At 41.7% G+C, this 18543-nt stretch overlaps 1 protein-coding gene across 1 annotated transcript in view; it reads right to left on the bottom strand.

Moving 5' to 3' along the window:
- Ccdc191 (coiled-coil domain containing 191) overlaps positions 1-18543 on the bottom strand; it is an 82165-nt gene that overhangs the window by 16774 nt on the left and 46848 nt on the right. The window contains exons 9-13 of the mRNA XM_045148247.1: positions 17272-17518; positions 12971-13407; positions 11988-12100; positions 9990-10072; positions 8774-8875 (exon numbers count right to left, since the gene is read on the bottom strand). Of these exons, the coding sequence (XP_045004182.1) occupies positions 8774-8875; positions 9990-10072; positions 11988-12100; positions 12971-13407; positions 17272-17518 (982 nt within the window). The remainder of the gene's footprint in view (positions 1-8773; positions 8876-9989; positions 10073-11987; positions 12101-12970; positions 13408-17271; positions 17519-18543) is intronic.

Genomic DNA, 18543 nt, shown 5'->3' with positions numbered 1-18543 from the left:
CAATCATTGAGATTAAATCAGTAACTAGAAAAAAGCAAACAAACAAACTCCTGCTGGGCATGGTGGCGCACACCTTTAATCCCAGCACTCAAGAGGCAGAGAGGTAGGAGGATCACCATGACTTTGAAGCCACCCTGAGACTACATAGTAAATTCCAGGTCAGCCTGGTCTAGAGTGAAACCCTACCTTGAAAAAACAGCCAACAAACAAACAAACAAACAACTCCCAACAAAGAAAAGTTCAGGATCTAATGTCTTAATTAGTGAAGTGATCTATCAAATGATCAATAAAGAATTAATGTGAGTAGGAATAAAATTCAGTACCAGAGGCCAGTAAACTTGAAAGGGGATATAAAGGGAAGAGAAAGGGAGGGAGGGGGGGTACTTAATAGGATGGTATTATATATATATAAGTAGAAGAACAGAGAAATGAGGGTGAAAAGGCCTAAGTGAGGTCAGGGGAAGGTACTGAGTAAAGGAAAGGTAGAAGGAGGGCTAATTAAAATCTAGGAGAATATAAATAAGTTATATGGAAACCTACTTTTTTGGATAATGGAACACTTAGAAGCCATAGATTGTTACTTGAAAATTTTCAGTGCCAGGGATGGGATACCTTCTAGTGAGTTGTTGGCCAGGGAGGACCCTGATGCCCCCAAGACATTACGGGCCATTGTGTAGGCTCTTGGTTTCCCACCAGAAATAGATGGTAAGACCTTATTGCTGAAGACTTCATATACTTGGGCTGCAAGGTCACTGAGAAATCCTGCTGAAGCTGAGCTGATAACCTCCTCTATATAGATCAGCTGACAGAAAGCTGGAAGAAGCCATTCTGTATGCAGTTCAATGGGAGAAAGAGAAATCACTAGTGGAGATATTCAACAGTGGATGCTGCAAGCCTCCATTTTGGCCAGCTAGACCAAATGAGCCAATGTTATGGGGGAAACCAACTGCCCTCTAATTTGACTGGAGGCCTGCTCCATGGGAGGGAATACATCCCTCATACTGAAAACCTGTAACAGGGGTAGTCATGAGCCCTAGGGGTGTAATATCTGCTGGTGTCTGGCTAAATGTATATACTGTGCTCACCAAACTGCCCAGTAAGCACTTCTCTTAATATTCATACACATATATTAATGCTACTCTCATTTTTGGTTAGAGAAGCTTCTCTTTTCAGATGGAAATGACCTTGGGATGACTCAGAAGGCATCATGGTACTGAGAAGTGACAGAGGAATGCTCAGCACTAAAATATCTACATCACATCTTCCAAGGCTCAGGGTCCACTATGGAAGAGGTGGTGGAAAGAATGTAAGAGCCAAAGGAAGGGTAGGACTCCTTACAACGTGCTCCTCCAGACACAAAATGACCTGGATATCCATGACCTCACAGTGCCTGACACTACCTACACAAGACCATCATAAGAGGAGGAAAAAATGATGACATCAAAATAAAAAACTGATTGAGAGGTGGAGGGACAATGATGGAGAGTGGAGTTACAAAGGGGCAAGTGGAGGGAGGGAGGAATTACCATGTGTTATTGTCTACAATTATGGAAGTTGTCAATAAAAAAAAATAAAAAGAATTAATACTTCTCAAATTCTTGCAAAAACTTAAAGGAACATTTCCAATCAATTCTATGAGGCCAGTAGTACTCTGAAAGATGATATAAGAAAACTATAGTCCAATATCCCTGATGAACACACGTGCAAAAAGCTTCAATGAAATGATAGCAAACAAAATTCAAGAGTACATGAAAAGGATCAGTCATGTACCATACCAAGTGAGATTTATCCTAGGAATGCAAGGATGATTCAATGCACTCAAACCAATAAATGTGATATACTATATTAACATAATAAATAAAAATCCTATAATCAATAGATGTAGGAAAAGCATTTGAAAAAATTCAACATCCTTTCATGATATAATTTTTTTTTTTTTTTTTTTTGGTTTTTCGAGGTAGGGTCTCACTCTGGTCCAGGCTGGCCTGGAATCAACTAAGTAGTCTCAAGGTGGCCTCGAACTCTCAGCAATCCTCCTACCTCTGCCTCCCAAGTGCTGAGATTAAAGGTATATGCCACCACACCTGGATATGATATACATTTTTAATAAGTTGTATATATAAGGAATATACCACAATACAATACAATAATGATCACATATGATAAGTCATAAGTAACATCATATTCAGCAGGAAAAAGCTGAAACCTTTTTCTTTAAGATCAGATGCTGATCTTTGCTAGACCTGGTGCTATAGGTCTGTAATCCAGAGGCTGAGTCATGAGAAGCACAAATTCAAGGCTAGTTTGGCTACATAGTGAGTTTAAGGCTGGCCTGGAAAACTACCGAGACTCCGTCTGAAATACATATGTGGAGAGGAACAGGGTAAAGGAGGGCGGGCAGTGGGGCAATACACAAAACTAATGATGGCACAAATTCTCTTGAACAGCTAATTAAAAGACATAACTCCCTTAGTGACAGCAGGGGAAACAGTTTGGACAGAAGCGCCCTGCGGGAGTGGACAAAGCTAACCCTAAAACCACAGGCTACTGCTGGTCAACCCCAGTGTCAGAATGGGGTTAGCCCCCACACTGAACTGTTGGTCAGGGCTGCCCATGCAGGCCATTGCCAAAGTACTTGATTACCCACCAGATCTAAAGGGTAAGACCCCACTGTTAAAGACACAACAGGCTGTTTGCAGGACGCTGAGCGATCATGCTGGAACTGGGGTGGAAGCCTGCTCCCTGCTGGCTAGCTCCCACAGCGCTGGAAAGTGCTATGCAATCCCTGGCAGACTAAGATCATCAATAGCATGAGCAAACAGAGCATCTTGAAAGCTACAAAACTAACCAGCCAGAGAAGGTGCACACACCAATGAGACAGTGGCACACAGGCCATGGAGGTAATCTCCTGCTCTCTGATTGGATAAGAGGCCTACTCAATGGGAGGGACTTCATACTTCATACTGAGCACCAAGTCAAAAGCCTATGAAAAACTAGACAAGAAAAAGAGACAAAATGCACTGAAATTGGAAAGGAAAAAGTAAAACTTCAGTATGCAGAAAACATGGTATCACAAACAGGAAATTCTGAAACACTCCACGAAAAAAAAAGAAAAAAGAAAGAAGAACAGCCAGAACTAATAAATTCAGAAATGCTAGCCAGGCATGTTGCCCACCCCTTTAATCCTAGCACTTGAGAGGTTGAAGTAAGAGGACCACTGTGAGTTCGAGGCCACCCTGAGACTACATACTGAATTCCAGGTCAGCCTGAGCTAGACTGAGACCCTACCTCAAAAAACCAAAATAAAAATAAAAAATAAATAAATTTAAAAAATGAAACAAGCAGAAAAGCTACTGGATAACAAGTCATATAAAAATCACTTGTTAGCTTACAAATTGTCAGAGAGGGAATTTACAAATAAATAAGATGGGATAGGTACAAAGAGATAACAATAAACTCTTTTGTTAAGCTAGAGACATTAGCATGAGTTTATGCTTAAATATGTGTGGGTGTGTATGCACATTACATATAAATGTGAATATGCATTTTCTATAAAGAAATGGCATAATTAGGTGTGAACACATGGCTTAGTATAGAAATGTATATTATCTACCTCCAACTACCAAGATCGTAGAGTCTGTGATATTCTAATATCAGTTAGCATCCCTCTTACTCATATCTTGTTTTCCAAACCCCATGTATAACTAAGGCATGTTGGAAAAATGGATGTTTTTTTAGGGCTGGGCAGTGAAAATATGAGAAGAATGGCATCAAAATATAAAGTGATCAAAAACCACATCAGGATGAGGATATGTCTTAAGGGACCTAGGAGCCAGCCTTAAAGAACTTCCAAAGCTGGTCTAATCCAGAACAACTTAAGTAATAAAAGAAATAACAGGACTTTTTACCACCCAAAGTATAAAATAAATGTCATATATATGAATTACTAACTAGATAAATGGAGGAAGAGCAAATCTTATATACAGAAGAATTTTAAGTAATATGTACCCTTTCCTCCCTATTTTGAGAGTATACTGGATTTATTTATTTATTTGGTTTTTTTGAGGTAGAGTCTCAGTCTATCTCAGGCTGACCTGGAATTCACTATTTAGTCTTAGGGTGGCCTCAAACTCATGGTGATCCTGCTACTTCTGCCTCCTGACTGCTGGGATTAAAGGTGTGCACCATCAGGCCTGGCTGGATTTTTAAAAAATGTATTTTATTTATTTGAGAGAACGAGACAGAGAATGGATGTGCCAGGGCCCCCAGCCATTGCAAATGAACTCCAGATGCATGTGCCTCCTTGTGCATCTGGCTTACATGGGTCCTGGAGAGTCAAACCAGGATCCTTTGGCTTTGCAAGCAAATGCCTTAACTGCTAAGCCATCTCTCCAGCCCCATACTGGTTTTAATGCATTGCTTCCAGAGGGTAAAGTAAGAAAAGGGAAGAACAGTGACCTAACATGGACAAGCCTTCCAGGCACGGCTAAAATTAGAGTTAACACGAGCAGCGATGAGCCCTCTGGCTGCCACGCTTGCAAAGCCTGCTAAGGCGCGATTCAGAAGGCATTCACCTTGCTGCCATTCTTCCTACGTAAGAACCCAGAAAATAGTAAGAAAAACACAAAACACAAATGGAGGGACAATCTACAAGATTACCTGACCAGCAATCCTCAAAATTTTCAGTCTTTAGGAAGGTCATGACAAACAAGGAAAGGCTGAGAAACTGTCACAGGCAAGAGGACACCAAGGAGACAAGACAACTGCAGGGAATGTGGTATTGGGATGAGTCAGATCTTGAATAGCAATGGGAAAACTGATAAAACCTAAACCATTTCTGCAAGTCCATGTTCCTGTTGATTTTTAACAAATGTATCACGGTAACAGGTGATAAGAGGAGAAACTAATGGAATGAGTTACATAGCATGTTTTCTGCACTACTCTTGTAATTTTCCTACGAATCTACCTTATTCCAACACAAAGATTATTTCTTTATTTTTATTTTTTAAAATTTATTTGACAGAGAAAGAGGGGAGAGAGAAAGAGAGAAAGAATGGGTGAGCCAGGGCCTCCAGCTACTGCAGATGAACTCCAGATGTATGCGCCCCTTGTGCATCTGGATAACAAGGGTCCTGGGGAATTGAACCTGGGTCCTTTGGCTTTGTAGGCAAATGCCTTAACTGCTAAGCGATCCCTGCAGCCCTATTTTTATTTTATTTTATTGGTTTTCTAGGGTAGGGTCTCAGTCTAGCGCAGGCTGACCTGGAATTCACTATGTAGTCTCAGGGTGACCTTGAACTCACAGTGATCCTTCCACCTCTGCTTCCCAAGTGCTGGGATTAAAGGCATGTGCCACCACACCCAGCTCAAAGATTACTTCCTAAACAACATTTTATATATAAATGAAATGGCCTTAAGAATTCTGAATGGCAAGAATATACTTATGATAAAATCTAGAAATTATTTTAAAAAAGCAGTTATCACAAGAGAAAAGATCAGCTGCAGATATACTAAATAAATAGTAATATACTTATGACTGTTAAGTTAGTATTTAGCTCAGAGAATTTTTTCTTCTTCTGTTTTAGAAATATTTGTATTTATTTGTGTGTGTGTGAAAGAGAGAGAGAAAGAGTGCAAGAGAGAGGGAGAGAGAGAGAGAGAGAGAGAGAGAGAGAGAGAGAGAGAGAAAAAGAGAGAGAATATGGACATGCTAGGGCCTCTGGCCCCTGCAAATGAACTCTAGACACCTGGGCCACTTTGAGCATCTGGCTTTACATGGGTACTGAAGAGCTGAACCCAGGTCAGCAGGCTTGGTAAGTAAGTACCTTTGCCCACTGTGTAATCTTTTCAATCCCATATTTGTTATATTTCTCAATATTTTAAACTTAAAAAAAATTTATTTTTATTTATTTATTTGACAACAGAAAGGAGGGGGGAGAGAGAGGATGGGTGTGCCAGGGCCTCCAGCCACTGCAAATGAACTCCAGACACATGTGCCTCCTCGTGCATCTGGCTAATGTGGGTCCTGGGGAATCAAACCTGGGTCCTTTGGCTTTGCAAGCAAAAGCCTTAACCACTAAGCCTTCCCTCCAGACCCCTCAAATTTTCTATGATGTTACTGGGTACTTGATAAAAGGGGACTCTGTAGTCAGATATATGTGACTATATATATGTATTATGTATATGTCATATTATATCCCTCTTCTGGAGACTCCTAGACATAAAAGTTCTGAGAAGTCAGGCTGGAGAGATGGTTTAGTGGTTAAAGTTGCTGGCTTGCAAAGCCTGATGGTCTTGGTTTGATTCCTAGTACCCACATAAAGCCAGATGCACAAAGTGGTGCATGTGTCTGGAGTTCATTTGCAGTGGTAGAGGCTCTGGAGTGCTCATACTCACTCTCTGTGTGCCTTTCTTTCAAACAAATTATATATATTAAAGTTCTGAGAAGTCAACCAATGAAGAATTTTTTTTACCTTAAACAGCATTTTCCAAAATTGTTTGACTACAGAATTTATACTTTCTCAAAACAATTTATTTTCTCAAGAACTTTTAGGATCACAGAGAATCTAGCACATGGTAGAGAATGTGACTTGAAAACCCCTCATCATAGCTTTTAAGGGAAGAAACAGCTGTTCGTAGAGATTTCTTAGACTGACGTTGTGAAAGATGAAAATGCTTTTACACCCTCCAAAATATTCCTAGATTTTGGCATGCATGAGTTCTTAAACCTCTTTTGCTGTGTGTAGCGCATGACAGCAAATGCTATATTGTCTTGATAAATATGCATTTTTAGGCAGTGTCTTCCCAAGTATAATTTAGTGACCTTAAACAGGAAGAGATTTGTCTCTTATTTCTTCTGTATGTATTTTCTTCCATTTGTTTATTAATTTTTTTAAAAAAATGTATTTATTTATTTGAAAGCAGAAAGATGAAGAGAGACAGAAAGAAGAAGAAGGAGGAGGAGGAAGAAGAGGAGGAAGATGAGGAGGAGGAGGAGAAGGAAGAGAGGATATGTGAGCCAAGGCCTCTAACCACAGCAAACAAACTCCTGAACTCCAGATGCCTGCGCCACTTTGCCCATCCAGCTTTACGTGGGTACTGGGGAATTGAACCTGGGTCATTAGGCTTTGCAGGCAAGCACCTTACCACTGAGTCATCTCTCCAGCCCTGTTTATTCCTTTATTCGTTCATGAGACATGTTTGCTGGATGCCTCCTATGTTAAAATCACACTGCTGGCAAAGGCAAGACTGAGCAACTCCAGACTAATTGTTCCCTTTATTCTTTTTAAAAATTTTTTCTTTTTCTTTCTCTACTTATTTATTTGGTTTTCGAGGTAGAGTCTTACTGTAGCTAGCTCAGGCTGACCTAAAATTCACTATTGTAGTCTCTCCACAATCCTACCTCTGCCTCCCGAGTGCTGGGATTAAAGGTGTGCGCCACCACGCCCGGCTTTCTTTCTCTATTTATTCATTCATTTGCTTATGCGTCTGTGTACATATGTATGCATGTGCGTGGGGTGTATGTGTGCCACTATGCACGTGTGCAGATCAGAGGAGCCGTCTGTGCTCCACCTTCTTTGAGACAAGGCCTCACTGCTGCAGATGAGCTTAGCCCATGAGCAGCTTTATGTGGGTGCTGGGGAATTGAACCCAGGCCAGCAGGCTTTGTTGCAGTTGCCTTTCAATTGCCAGGACAAACATCTGGCCAGGAGCACCTTATGGTAGAAGAAGCTGGCTGGAGGAAGAGTTTAACTCAGGCTGAGGGACTCTCAAGAGCAGATCTAAAGCAGAGTGAGAAAAACTCACAGCAGCAGCACAGACAGCCAGAGCTCAGGCTTCCTCCGTATACCTTGTGGGTCTGGACTGAAGAGCCATCTCCAGTGACATGCCTCCTTTAGCAGGGCTCTGCGTGCTGGAGACTTAAGTAGGAAGTTTAATCTTAATGAAATAATACCTGAGTCCATGGGGACATGCACTTGCATTCAAACCATCATAGCAAGTGTCTTTAACCACTGAACAATCTCCTACCCTTCTCTTTCTCTCTTTTCTCCTTTAAAAATTTTTTTTCGTTCATTTTTATTTATTTGAGAGTGACAGACAGAGAGAGAAAGAGGCAGATAGATAGATAGATAGATAGATAGATAGACAGACAGACAGATAGATAGACAGATAGATAGAGAATGGGAGCCCCAGGGCCTCCAGCCACTGCAAATGAACTCCAGACGCGTGCACCCCCCTGTGCATCTGGCTAATGTGGGTCCTGGGGAATCGAGCCTCGAACTGAGGTACTTAGGCTTCACAGGCAAGCGCATAACCACTAAGCCATCTCTCCAGCCCTCTTTTCTCTTTTTTGAAGCAGGGTCTCACTCTAGTCCAGGCTGATCTGGACCTCATTCTGTAGCCCCTGTCTGGCTTTGAACTTATGATGTTCTCAAGTGCTGAGACTAAGGGCCTGTATCACCACACCCGCCCACCGCCTCTATTTATTCTTAAGGGGAATACAGTTTTGCTGGGGATAGAGAAATGAACGAAATAACCACAAAAGAGATGAATAACTATAAGCATTAGTAGTGCTTCCTGGCCTTAGATGGCAGGGAGTCAGCAGAGTAGGAAAGGCTCATTTGGATGAAGCCGTGTTTGAACTAGAGCTGAAGCGGTTTTACTGAAAAGGATGGAGAAGGGGGGTTGGAGGTGCATAGTCTTCCAGACAGAAGGTCTGGGTTGGGGACTGTGCACAGGGCTACAGGTTTATACACAACAGGACTCCACTAACCATTCTCTTCAGTCTCTTTTCTTCTCGTTTTCTCTCAAGCTGCGCTTCTTTTTCTTCTGTCTCCCTCTTCTGACACTCTTCCTCCTGGGCCTTTAGCTGGGCCTGATGAGATTAGAGTGCAAGAAAGAGAGTCAGGGCTGAAGGGGTGGCTCAGTGGCTGGAGGTGCTTGCCAGCAAAACCTGATGCGCTGGGTTCAACTCCCTAGGACCTCCATAAAGCCAGATCCATAAAGTGGCACATGTACTTGGAGTGCATTTGCAGTAAAAAGAGGAAATGATGTACCCACTCTCTCTTTACTCTTTTTAAAAATTTCTTCTATTTCATTTATTTATGAGAGAGAGAAAGGGTGCACCAGGGCCTCCAGCCTCTGTAAATGAACTCCAGACACGTGTGCCCCCTTGTGCATCTGGCTAACGTGGGTCCTGGGGAATCGAGCCTCGAACCAGGGTCCTTAGGCTTCACAGGCAAGCGCTTAACCGCTAAGCCATCTCTCCAGCCCTCTTTACTCTTATATAAAAATATAAATGAGAAAACCAGAACTTCCTTATTCATAGGCAAAAGATATTTTGTGTTGAGGTTCAGTCAAGCATTTACCAAATGCCTGCTTTGTGTGTGAAATACATCTGGCTTGTGATAAAAGTGGAAACCACACTGTGTGTTATCAGTCCTGTAACAAAAAGTTTCTCTTAAAGGATCCCTTTCTATAGTGAGGGTGAGGCTGAAGGTAAATAAGGCTATAGTTTGCATGATAAATTATTTTTCAGTTCTTACTTTCATCTGTGAGAGACAAAGTTTAGTATGGGGATTTTTTTTTTTTTAATTTCACCAAATCATTCCAACCCCCAAACTGTTAGAATGGTTAATTTTTCTTAGTAGGTACAAAATTTACTTTTGACAGTCTAGGTTAAAACTGCATTGGGTCAGACATCTATCTGTAACATAATAATACTAAACTTGATTATGTGTGACTCTTCCAATTTGCTAGTGCTCATTAATTTTAGTAACTTTTCCCATTCTGCTATGCTAATGATGTTAATATTCTGCAAACCTTCACTTTTTCCCTAAAGTTATCATAGAAGTCAGAGTTGTCCTCAAGCCAGTTGCAAAGCTGGTTTAACTCTTTTTATTTCAGAAGGCTTGACCAAGTGAAGTTTCACTTTTTAAGATTCAAACACATAGTTTTTCTTGCTTCAGTTTGCATTCTGAATTTATTACCAATTTCTCTTCTTCTTGTTTTTTCTTCCTTTCTGCCAAGATCCGCCTACGTTCAGCTCGTTGAATTGCTCTCTCTTCCATGGCTAAAAAATAGTAACATAATTCTAGCATGAAAAATATGAAGAACTCTACTAAAGTAATGCCTTCATCTCATAGTGACATTTAGGGTTATCATTAGTGTCCTTGTGAGCATTCACTAACTCAGAAAAAATCATATATGTGGACCTTATGTAATTTGACATTAAAGACCTATGGTGCCTTTCTTGGCAATGTTGTATAATTTATGAATTCACCATGATTTTGTTTATATTTTCTTAGAATAATTTTTATTGATTTAAATCACATAAGGTACTTGGATGATAGACTTTTAGTATGTGAAAGTCAGAAGCCAGAATTTTAATTTCATTATGTCTGATGAACACAGAAAAAAAAATTAACTACAGCTAACAAATACTTGTAGATTAGAAACATTCCTTCAATCCCAGTTTGAGTGAACCTGCTAATTTTTCTGGAGTAAACTGTCCAGGTGTCTGTGTAGGCAATAACAATAAGAAAGATCAAGTTTGGGGTCACAGTGAATATATTTTAATGCAGTTATAAGACCTAGATATCCAGATGGGCAGGAAATGGAAGTGTACCAGTCATTTGGAGAACTGGCATCAGAACGAATCTGAGTGTTAGACTCCTGTTCTTGACAGTTTATTAAATATCGATCCAAAAGAAACAAATGTGCAAGATGGTCTGATAATATGACTCTGTAGTCAGCCGGGGCTTTCACAGGAAGTGGAGGCACAGGCAGGAAGAGCATTGAGCTCTGCTCACTGCAGCCGGCCAACAGTTACTTTCAGTTCCTTGGGCCATGTTACAGAGAATTGAAGTCCAAGTTTTAAGAATTAATAAACAAAAAACTTCCTAAGCTATTTCTTACAGATATTAAGTGTCTGCTCTGCCATAAAAGATGAGAGGTGGTGCCACAGAGAGCGGGAGCAGGACTGCCCTTAAGAGGAAGGAATACACTAGAGGATTGAAGTGAGAGGCCCGAGGAGGCAGTCTCAGGGCCACATCCTTTCCCCATCTTTTCTAGAGTGAATCATTGAAGTCTACTTGAAAAACAGACTAGGGTTCTGAAATAGCTAACTCCTGGATCAAGCAATAATTTTCACCAAGTTATCACCCTGAACTGGGCATTTCCTGATTAGCCTTAGACGTGGGCAAAGTTGGCATAAGCAGCTGTCCTGGCAGACAGTTGGTGCCAAGACAGCCAATTTGTTCAGTGACAGAAGTAATTGCAGGCACAGTGTCTGCACTCAGATGTCATTATTCTTGTTAGGGCAGCAATCCTGCCACAAGCAAAAAAAAAATTGAAAACCACAATACCCAAGTGCTGACCACCATATATAAACATGTGTAGCAATTACCCAAGTGCGATAAAGACAATTAGAAGGTTTTCTAGGTGGGTAAATCTGAGCAATGCCCCTAATCTCATAGTATTGTTCAGTTTGGAAATAAAGGCTTCTATGTACATCTAAAATGTTATCAAATTAAAATGTCTCATTTATACATTTCATGACCAAAATCCTATCATTAAGAGAAGATTCATCAAGAAGTAACACAATGACTTCACTTGGACTGCTATAATCAATATTTTAGCATGGAAAAAGTACAATGGCAGGTGATCTTTATCAGTGTTTAATCTTCTAAGCTACTCAAAGTTCTCATTGGTGTAATTTTCCTATTATTTTTTCACAGTTCAAATCTCAAATTGCAGAAAAATAATACCCCGTGTTTGTGTGTGTGCACATGTGTACACATACGCACGTGTAGTTAGTGGGCAAGGCCACAGGGTTGGTAAAAGGAACGGGAAAGAGGTCGTGGAGCTCTCTGGTGCTCCACTGCGCCTGGCGCCTGTCTCACAGTCCAGGCACGCCAGGGCCCGGCCCAGTCCGCGCTCTACTCCAGGAGAAGACAGCCACCACCCACGTTGTCACCGGGACCTGCCTCTCAGTATGGGATGGGGTGCCGTTAGTGGCTTTGGGGTCCTTCTGGATCCAGAAAGAAAATTTTTGGAGTCATTTCTCCCATCTTCAGTTCTAGGAGTAGAAACAGATGAACTAGAAGGAAACAAGAAGAGAAGAGAATAACAACTCAGACCAATAACCAGCTTCCTTCAGAGCCTTTAACCCGAGGAAGTGATAGCACTGTAGCACATTTAGTGAAGCCCTCCTCCGAGACACAGGGTGTTACTGTACCCGACTGCACAGTCGCGTCAGGATACGTGGGGGGTCCGCAGCGCAAGTTGGGCACTCTGGCTCCTACCCCAGTGCATCCAACCCACACTCTCACTGCTTTTCATCCTGCCTCCTGTCGCCCAGGGAGGGTGTCTCGAGCACCCTGGAAACCATCGGAAATGACTTTTGGGGAATTTAAGTTCCTATTCCAAGTTTCAAAGACACTGACTTTCATTCTGAAAGATTAAAGAGTCAATCTAGGCAATTAGCCAGCCCCAAGACTGCTCCTGATTTTAACTGGTCTGACTTCTTAGCACTAAACACAATTAGAAGCCCAGAAATCTAGTTAGAGCAAGTATTTTTCTCTTTGCCTAGATAATTACAGAGTTCCTTTCACAAAGGTGGCTGTGACCCAGATGCCAACTGTGTATTGGGATACGTATAGGTGGCCACTTGCTCTAAATATCTACTTAATACCTGTCATGGACAAGTTAGAATATATGTGGCTTTTCTGCTTTGACAGGGCACAGCTGGGCTGGAGATGGCTCAGCAGTTAAAGGCTCTTGCTTGCAAAGCCTGCAGGCCAGGGTTTGATTCCCCGGCTCCCATGTAGGGCCAGGTGCACAAGACGAGAGCGCACACTGATGTAAAGATCATGGGGTCCACAGGCAGGCACAGATGACCCGCTGCCTCTTCATCTCACGGCAAAGCAAAGCATCAACACAGCCCAGGGCCCTGGCACAAACAGCATACTTTGGAAGCATCTGGCAGGCTCCTTGTGGCTCCCCTGCTCCTCTGAGGTTAAGAGCCTGTGCTTGCATGGCAGCCGCCCACCGGGCCTCTGCCAGCCGCTGGTTTTCCTTCAGCTCCAGAATGGTTTTCTGCTGTTCCTGAAGTTTCCTCTTTTGTTTCTCGATCATCTGCTGCTGGTAGACGTGGCGGCTATGGAAGTGCTCCAAGCAGGCAGGTTCCGCTTGCTGGCCTGTGGCGCCATACTTCTTGTTGCCACCAGGCTGTTGAGAAGTCTTGGCTTCTGGGGTCTTGTGCTGCTTCAGGTCAGCTGTGTCCCCAGGGACATTCTCAAGAGGACCCCGAGAATTATCCTTTGTTGTTCTTCCTGAGGAAGGGCTGAGCATACAACCACCACTTCCCAAAGGTGGCTTTTCCCACAAAGGGGGTATGACAGTGACCTGAAGAAGAAAGATGATATTCCAACTCAGCCACTTAAAGGACTAGGCTGATAAGATCCAGCTTTGGTCTAGGCAGCACTGTTTTGTCCAGTGCTCAACTCTGGGAGCCCCAGCCTTCGCCCTTGCAATGTGTACTGGCCTCACTGAGAAGAGTAGGTGTAATATGGCCTCAGCTTGAGAACTGTGGCCAGGAGCCAAGACAATAGGGAAAGCACTCTCTTACGAGTCCCAGTCAATCTCACTCACGCTTTGCCTTCTGTCTACCTCTCCCTGCTCCCCCCTTACCCTCCACATTGGTTTTATGACATGGTGTAGCCCAGGCTAGCCTGGAATTTATTATGTAACCAAAGCTGGCCTTGGATTCCTGATCCTCCTGACTCCACTTCCCTAAAGTGCTGGAATCAGACATGTGCCCACCTTGCCTGGTCTTCTTTCATGAAGTGCTAATTTGGATGCTTCATTTTTGAATTGGGCAGATTATTCTAGATACATGTTGTGAGAAATTTAATATGAAAAAAATGGGCTTTATAATTTGAAAGTTTTGTAGTAAAGGATATGCTCTTTCTCAAGGACGTTTGGAAACTAAGGTATATCTTCACAAATGAATAATGCCTGTGTTCCTTCAAAGTCCTAAACTAATCCTTTGATGAAGGATAGCACATAAATTAATTTCAGCACCAAGTTCTGATTTAAAGACTAGACTCTGCCTACTTAGCTACTATTTGTATTTGTGGAAGTACTTGAAAGGCCAAGATTACTAGGCAAATATATGTATTGCATAAGATAAGCAATACCTAAATATTATGTATTAACATTTGACAATAGCTTTTAAAGCTTTATCATGCATATTCTCTTTAACAGAATTAATACTTTGTTATAGTTTCTGTACCGTGGAAAGAAAGAAAAGCAGTAAAATTTTTTTTGTTTATTTTTTTTATTTCTTTGAGAGTGACAGACAGGGAAAGAGAAGGAGAGAGAGAGAGAGAGAGAGAGAGAGAGAGAGAGAGAGAGAGGGAGAGAATGAGCGTGACAGGGCCTCTAGCCACTGCAAACGAACTCCAGACGCGTGCGCCTCCTTGTGCATCTGGCTAACGTGGGTCCTGGGGAATCGAGCCTCGAACTGGGGTCCTTAGGCTCCACAGGCAAGCGCTTAACCACTAAGCCATCTCTCCAGCCCAGAAAAGCATTTTTTAAAGATTTATTTTTATTTATTTATTTATTAGAAACAGAGAGAGGGAGATAGAGAGAGAACCGGTGTGCCAGGGCCTCTAGCCATTGAAAACACACTCCAGAGTCATGTGCCACCATGTGCATCTGGCTAACATGGACCTGGAGAATTAAATCTGGGTCCTTAGCCTTTGTTGGCATGCGCCTTAACCACTAAGCCATCTCTCTAGCCCAAGAAAAACATTTTTGATCAACAAATATCCTGGCCAAAATTCATGTCAAGTTAAAATGTCTCCCTTCGAATGGTTTGATCCCATGATCCCAGGTCTGATCATGTACTGATTCTTCCATTTGCAACGGCATAAGAGGAGATCATCATGGGGAGTTTCTGTATTTAACAAAGTGCCATCCTCAAGTACTCAAAGATAATTTTGATGATGATGGAAATGCTCTCTGTAGACTTGGCTGAAGTGAAAGATGCAGTATATGAAAACTGTGACACATTAAAGACTTTTAAAATAACCTTTCCTTTCAGAAATGTCAATGGACATTTATTCACACGAACACCTGCTTATGTAATTTAGCATCCGGCAGAGTAGATGTTTTAGGCTTCTTTTAAACGTTGTGGTAATGACACGTTATTAACCCAGCAAGACTGTGTAAAAGCCTTGAGTACAGTAACAAGATTTCTTTTGGATCATGGTAATTTCTTAAGGTTAAAAAAATAAGAGAATGAAACAAAATCCTAATGGTACAGATTGTACTTAATAGAAAAGGACTGAGTGGCCTGGCCTAATTAGAGAAAATTACCTATTAGGTAACTCATAATTTTGAAGAAATTTTAATGTATAATATGAATTCTTGGTACATGAGTTTCTATGCTTGTATAATTAATGAGCATCTAACTAAAAACTTTGTATTTCCAGTTGTTCATGTTTTACTTTACATTCTAGAAAAAGACTGAGCCTATTTAGTCACCTGCAGCGTCTACTGCAGCCCTCTACTTTCATTTGCTCTCCTTGTTACAATCTTATCCTTCCTTGATAAAATCTGTTGTTCTTGATTTCAGATACCTGGCAGCTTTTTCTTAAGTCTAAACATGTATATATACACACACACATATATATGTGTATTTGTATATATAATTCTTTCCATTTTTGTACAAAAATATTTTCTGCTGACTTTTAAAAAAAATGAATAAGCTTTGTAAGGGAAAAATAACTTCAATTCAGCTATTTCTTAAGATACAAGTCTCTCCTGGGTTTCAACAGAGACAAAGTCATCTAACTGATTTAAAGGTAGATAAATTGCCTAGGGGACGGGACACAAGGTTACATAAGTCCCAGTAAGCATTCTTCTGGTCTCCCTTTGCTGAGAGGCTAAGCTTAATAAAGCCAGACTATCTGCTAGAAGCACTCAGGGTAAAAAGCAAGGTTAGGGCCCTCAGGTGGCCAATTTAATTTTAAGTGTATGAATTAAGCTAAAATAGCATTATGAGGAAGGTAAGGGAAAGGCGGTGAGGATGGCTTTCTCTTTTGAAAAAATATTTATTTTATTTATATAAGTAAAAGAGAGACAGAGAGAGAGAGGGAGGGAGGGAGAGAATGAGCACTCAAGGGCCTCTAGCCATTGCAAATAAACTCCAGATGCATGCACTACCTTGTGCATCTGGCTCACATGGGTACTGGGGAATTGAACCAGGGTCCTTAAGCTTTGCAGGCAAGCAACTTAACTGCTAAGCCATCTCTCAAGCCCTAGAGATTTTTTTTTGAGAAGGGTCTTACTACGTAGCTCAGGCTAGTCTGGAAATCATCATGTAACCCAGGTTAGCCTTGAAATCACAATCTTCCTGCCTCGGGCTTTCAAGGGCTGGGACTATAGGTGTGTTTTCTTTATTCTCTGTGATTTTCTTCTACCAAATAGTTACAATTAGTATGCAGAAAATTTCTCATTAGAAAACTATTTTAACATTCCTTCTTATGTCACAAGCTCATTTAAAAAGAAAATGTATAGAAGGTGGAGAGATGGCTCAGCAGTTATGGTGCTTGCTTGCAAAGCACAGCAGTCCAGGTTCACATGCATCTGGAGCTTGTTTATAGTGGCTAGAGGTCCTGGCATATCCATATTTTCTCTCTTTCTCTCTCTGCTTGCAAATAAATAAATTAATGAATAAAATATTTACAAATATATAAAATATTTAGCTGGGTGTAGTAGCATAAGCCTTTAATCCCAGCACTCTGGAGACGGAGGTAGGAGGATCACTGTGAGTTTAAGGCCAGCCTGAGACTACATGGTAAATTCCAGGTTAGCCTCAGTTCAAACAAGACCCTATATGAAAAAAAATTTTTTTTTAAGGACATGTATAAAGATCAACCAAGAACAGTTCAAGTGAGATAACCATTGTATTAACTCTTTCTAAAGGAATTTCTCAGTTAGTTACATTCTCTCCCTATAGTATGTCCTTATTAACTTGCAACAATCCCGACGTTGACACAGGATGACACCCAAGATTCAGTTGAAGAAAATGATCCCTGCCTGAAAGGGGACCTCTGTGCCCACTAGCAGCTCCCGCCTTTGGATAGCCCAGATGAGGCAATCTGACTACAGCTGTCATACCATAGCAGGCCACGAACGTGCAAAGCTCAAATGCTTGTGCGTTAATAAACAAAAAGACCAAGAAAAGAAAAAGCAACGCACCTCTCCACTTCCCCCCGGCGGGCTCGCCCCGGCCGCTGCCTCCTCAAGTAGGCCAGCGCTGGAGGATGCGCTCCTGAGCTTCCCGAGAGCCACCGCCTTGAGCAGCTCGTCCACCTTCTTCCTGGTTTGCTCCTTTGCCAGGGCAAGCTCCCTCTTCAGCACCTCTGAGCCATGCCAGTGCTGCCACTGAGCAAAGCAGTGCCGCAGAACTTGTTTCCGGTTGTACTCAGTGGCCAACTGCTGTTTTCTATGAGACAAAGCAGTTCTGTTAAAATAAAGAAGTCACTTCCAGTGTGTTAGTTGATAACGGAAATGAAAAGCCCAAATAATCCTCAGAGTGCTCTATCTGGGCTCCAATTTGAGTTTTTATATTAAGCTATTGATGCAAAGGGTCTCTTTATCACAGGCATCAACACCTCAACACCTTCAGAAGAAAGAGTAATTGTTCTGTTCTGTTACATCACAAAGACACTAAAAGTTTGTGATGGGAACATGGCTCGGTTGAAAGTGCACAAGCAAGCCTAGCAACCAGAATTCAGATTCCCAGACCTCAATGTAAATCCAGACACAAGTAGTCTGCAATCCCAATGCACCTCTGGCAACAGGAAGAATCTCACAGGCCAGCTATTCACAGTAGCAAAACAAGAGACCCTGTCCCAAAACAGGGTGAAAGGCACGTACCATCACCCCAAGCTTGCTTCTGACCTCCACACATGCATCGTGGCCAGTGAGTGGACACACACACACAGCACTGAGTTTCTTATTATTATTATCATAAAATAGTTTCTAAGGCTTTTGGAGGGGAAGGAACAAAAAGAAAAAGAGGGCCTGGTGTGGTGGCGCACGCCTTGAATCCCAGCACTCGGGAGGTAGAGGTAGGAGGATCACCATGAGTTCGAGGCCACCCTGAGACTCCATAGTGAATTCAGGTCAGCATGGGCTAGAGTGAAACCCTACCTCAAAAAGCAACAACAACAACAACAAAAGAACATAAATAACTATTTATTTATATTATTAATTATTATTTTTTAATATTTATTATTATTTATATTATTTATTTATTTATAAAAATGTAGTTGGGTGTGGTGGTGCACACCAAGGCATAGGTAGGAGGATTGCTGTGAGTTTGAGGCCAGCCTGGCACTAGAGTGAGATGCTACCTCAGGGGAAAAACAATGTGTGAGGGAAAGTGAGGTTCAACTAGTAGTGGAAATCTAAGAAAAGCAGGTTTAGGATAAAGAGAAAAACCAAAACTGTATCACTTAACAAATG

This window comes from Jaculus jaculus, chromosome 4 (assembly GCF_020740685.1).
Source record: "Jaculus jaculus isolate mJacJac1 chromosome 4, mJacJac1.mat.Y.cur, whole genome shotgun sequence".
Taxonomy (NCBI): domain Eukaryota; kingdom Metazoa; phylum Chordata; class Mammalia; order Rodentia; family Dipodidae; genus Jaculus; species Jaculus jaculus.
The sequence above is the reverse complement of the archived record's forward strand: the minus strand, read 5'-3'. Positions and strand labels throughout refer to the sequence as shown.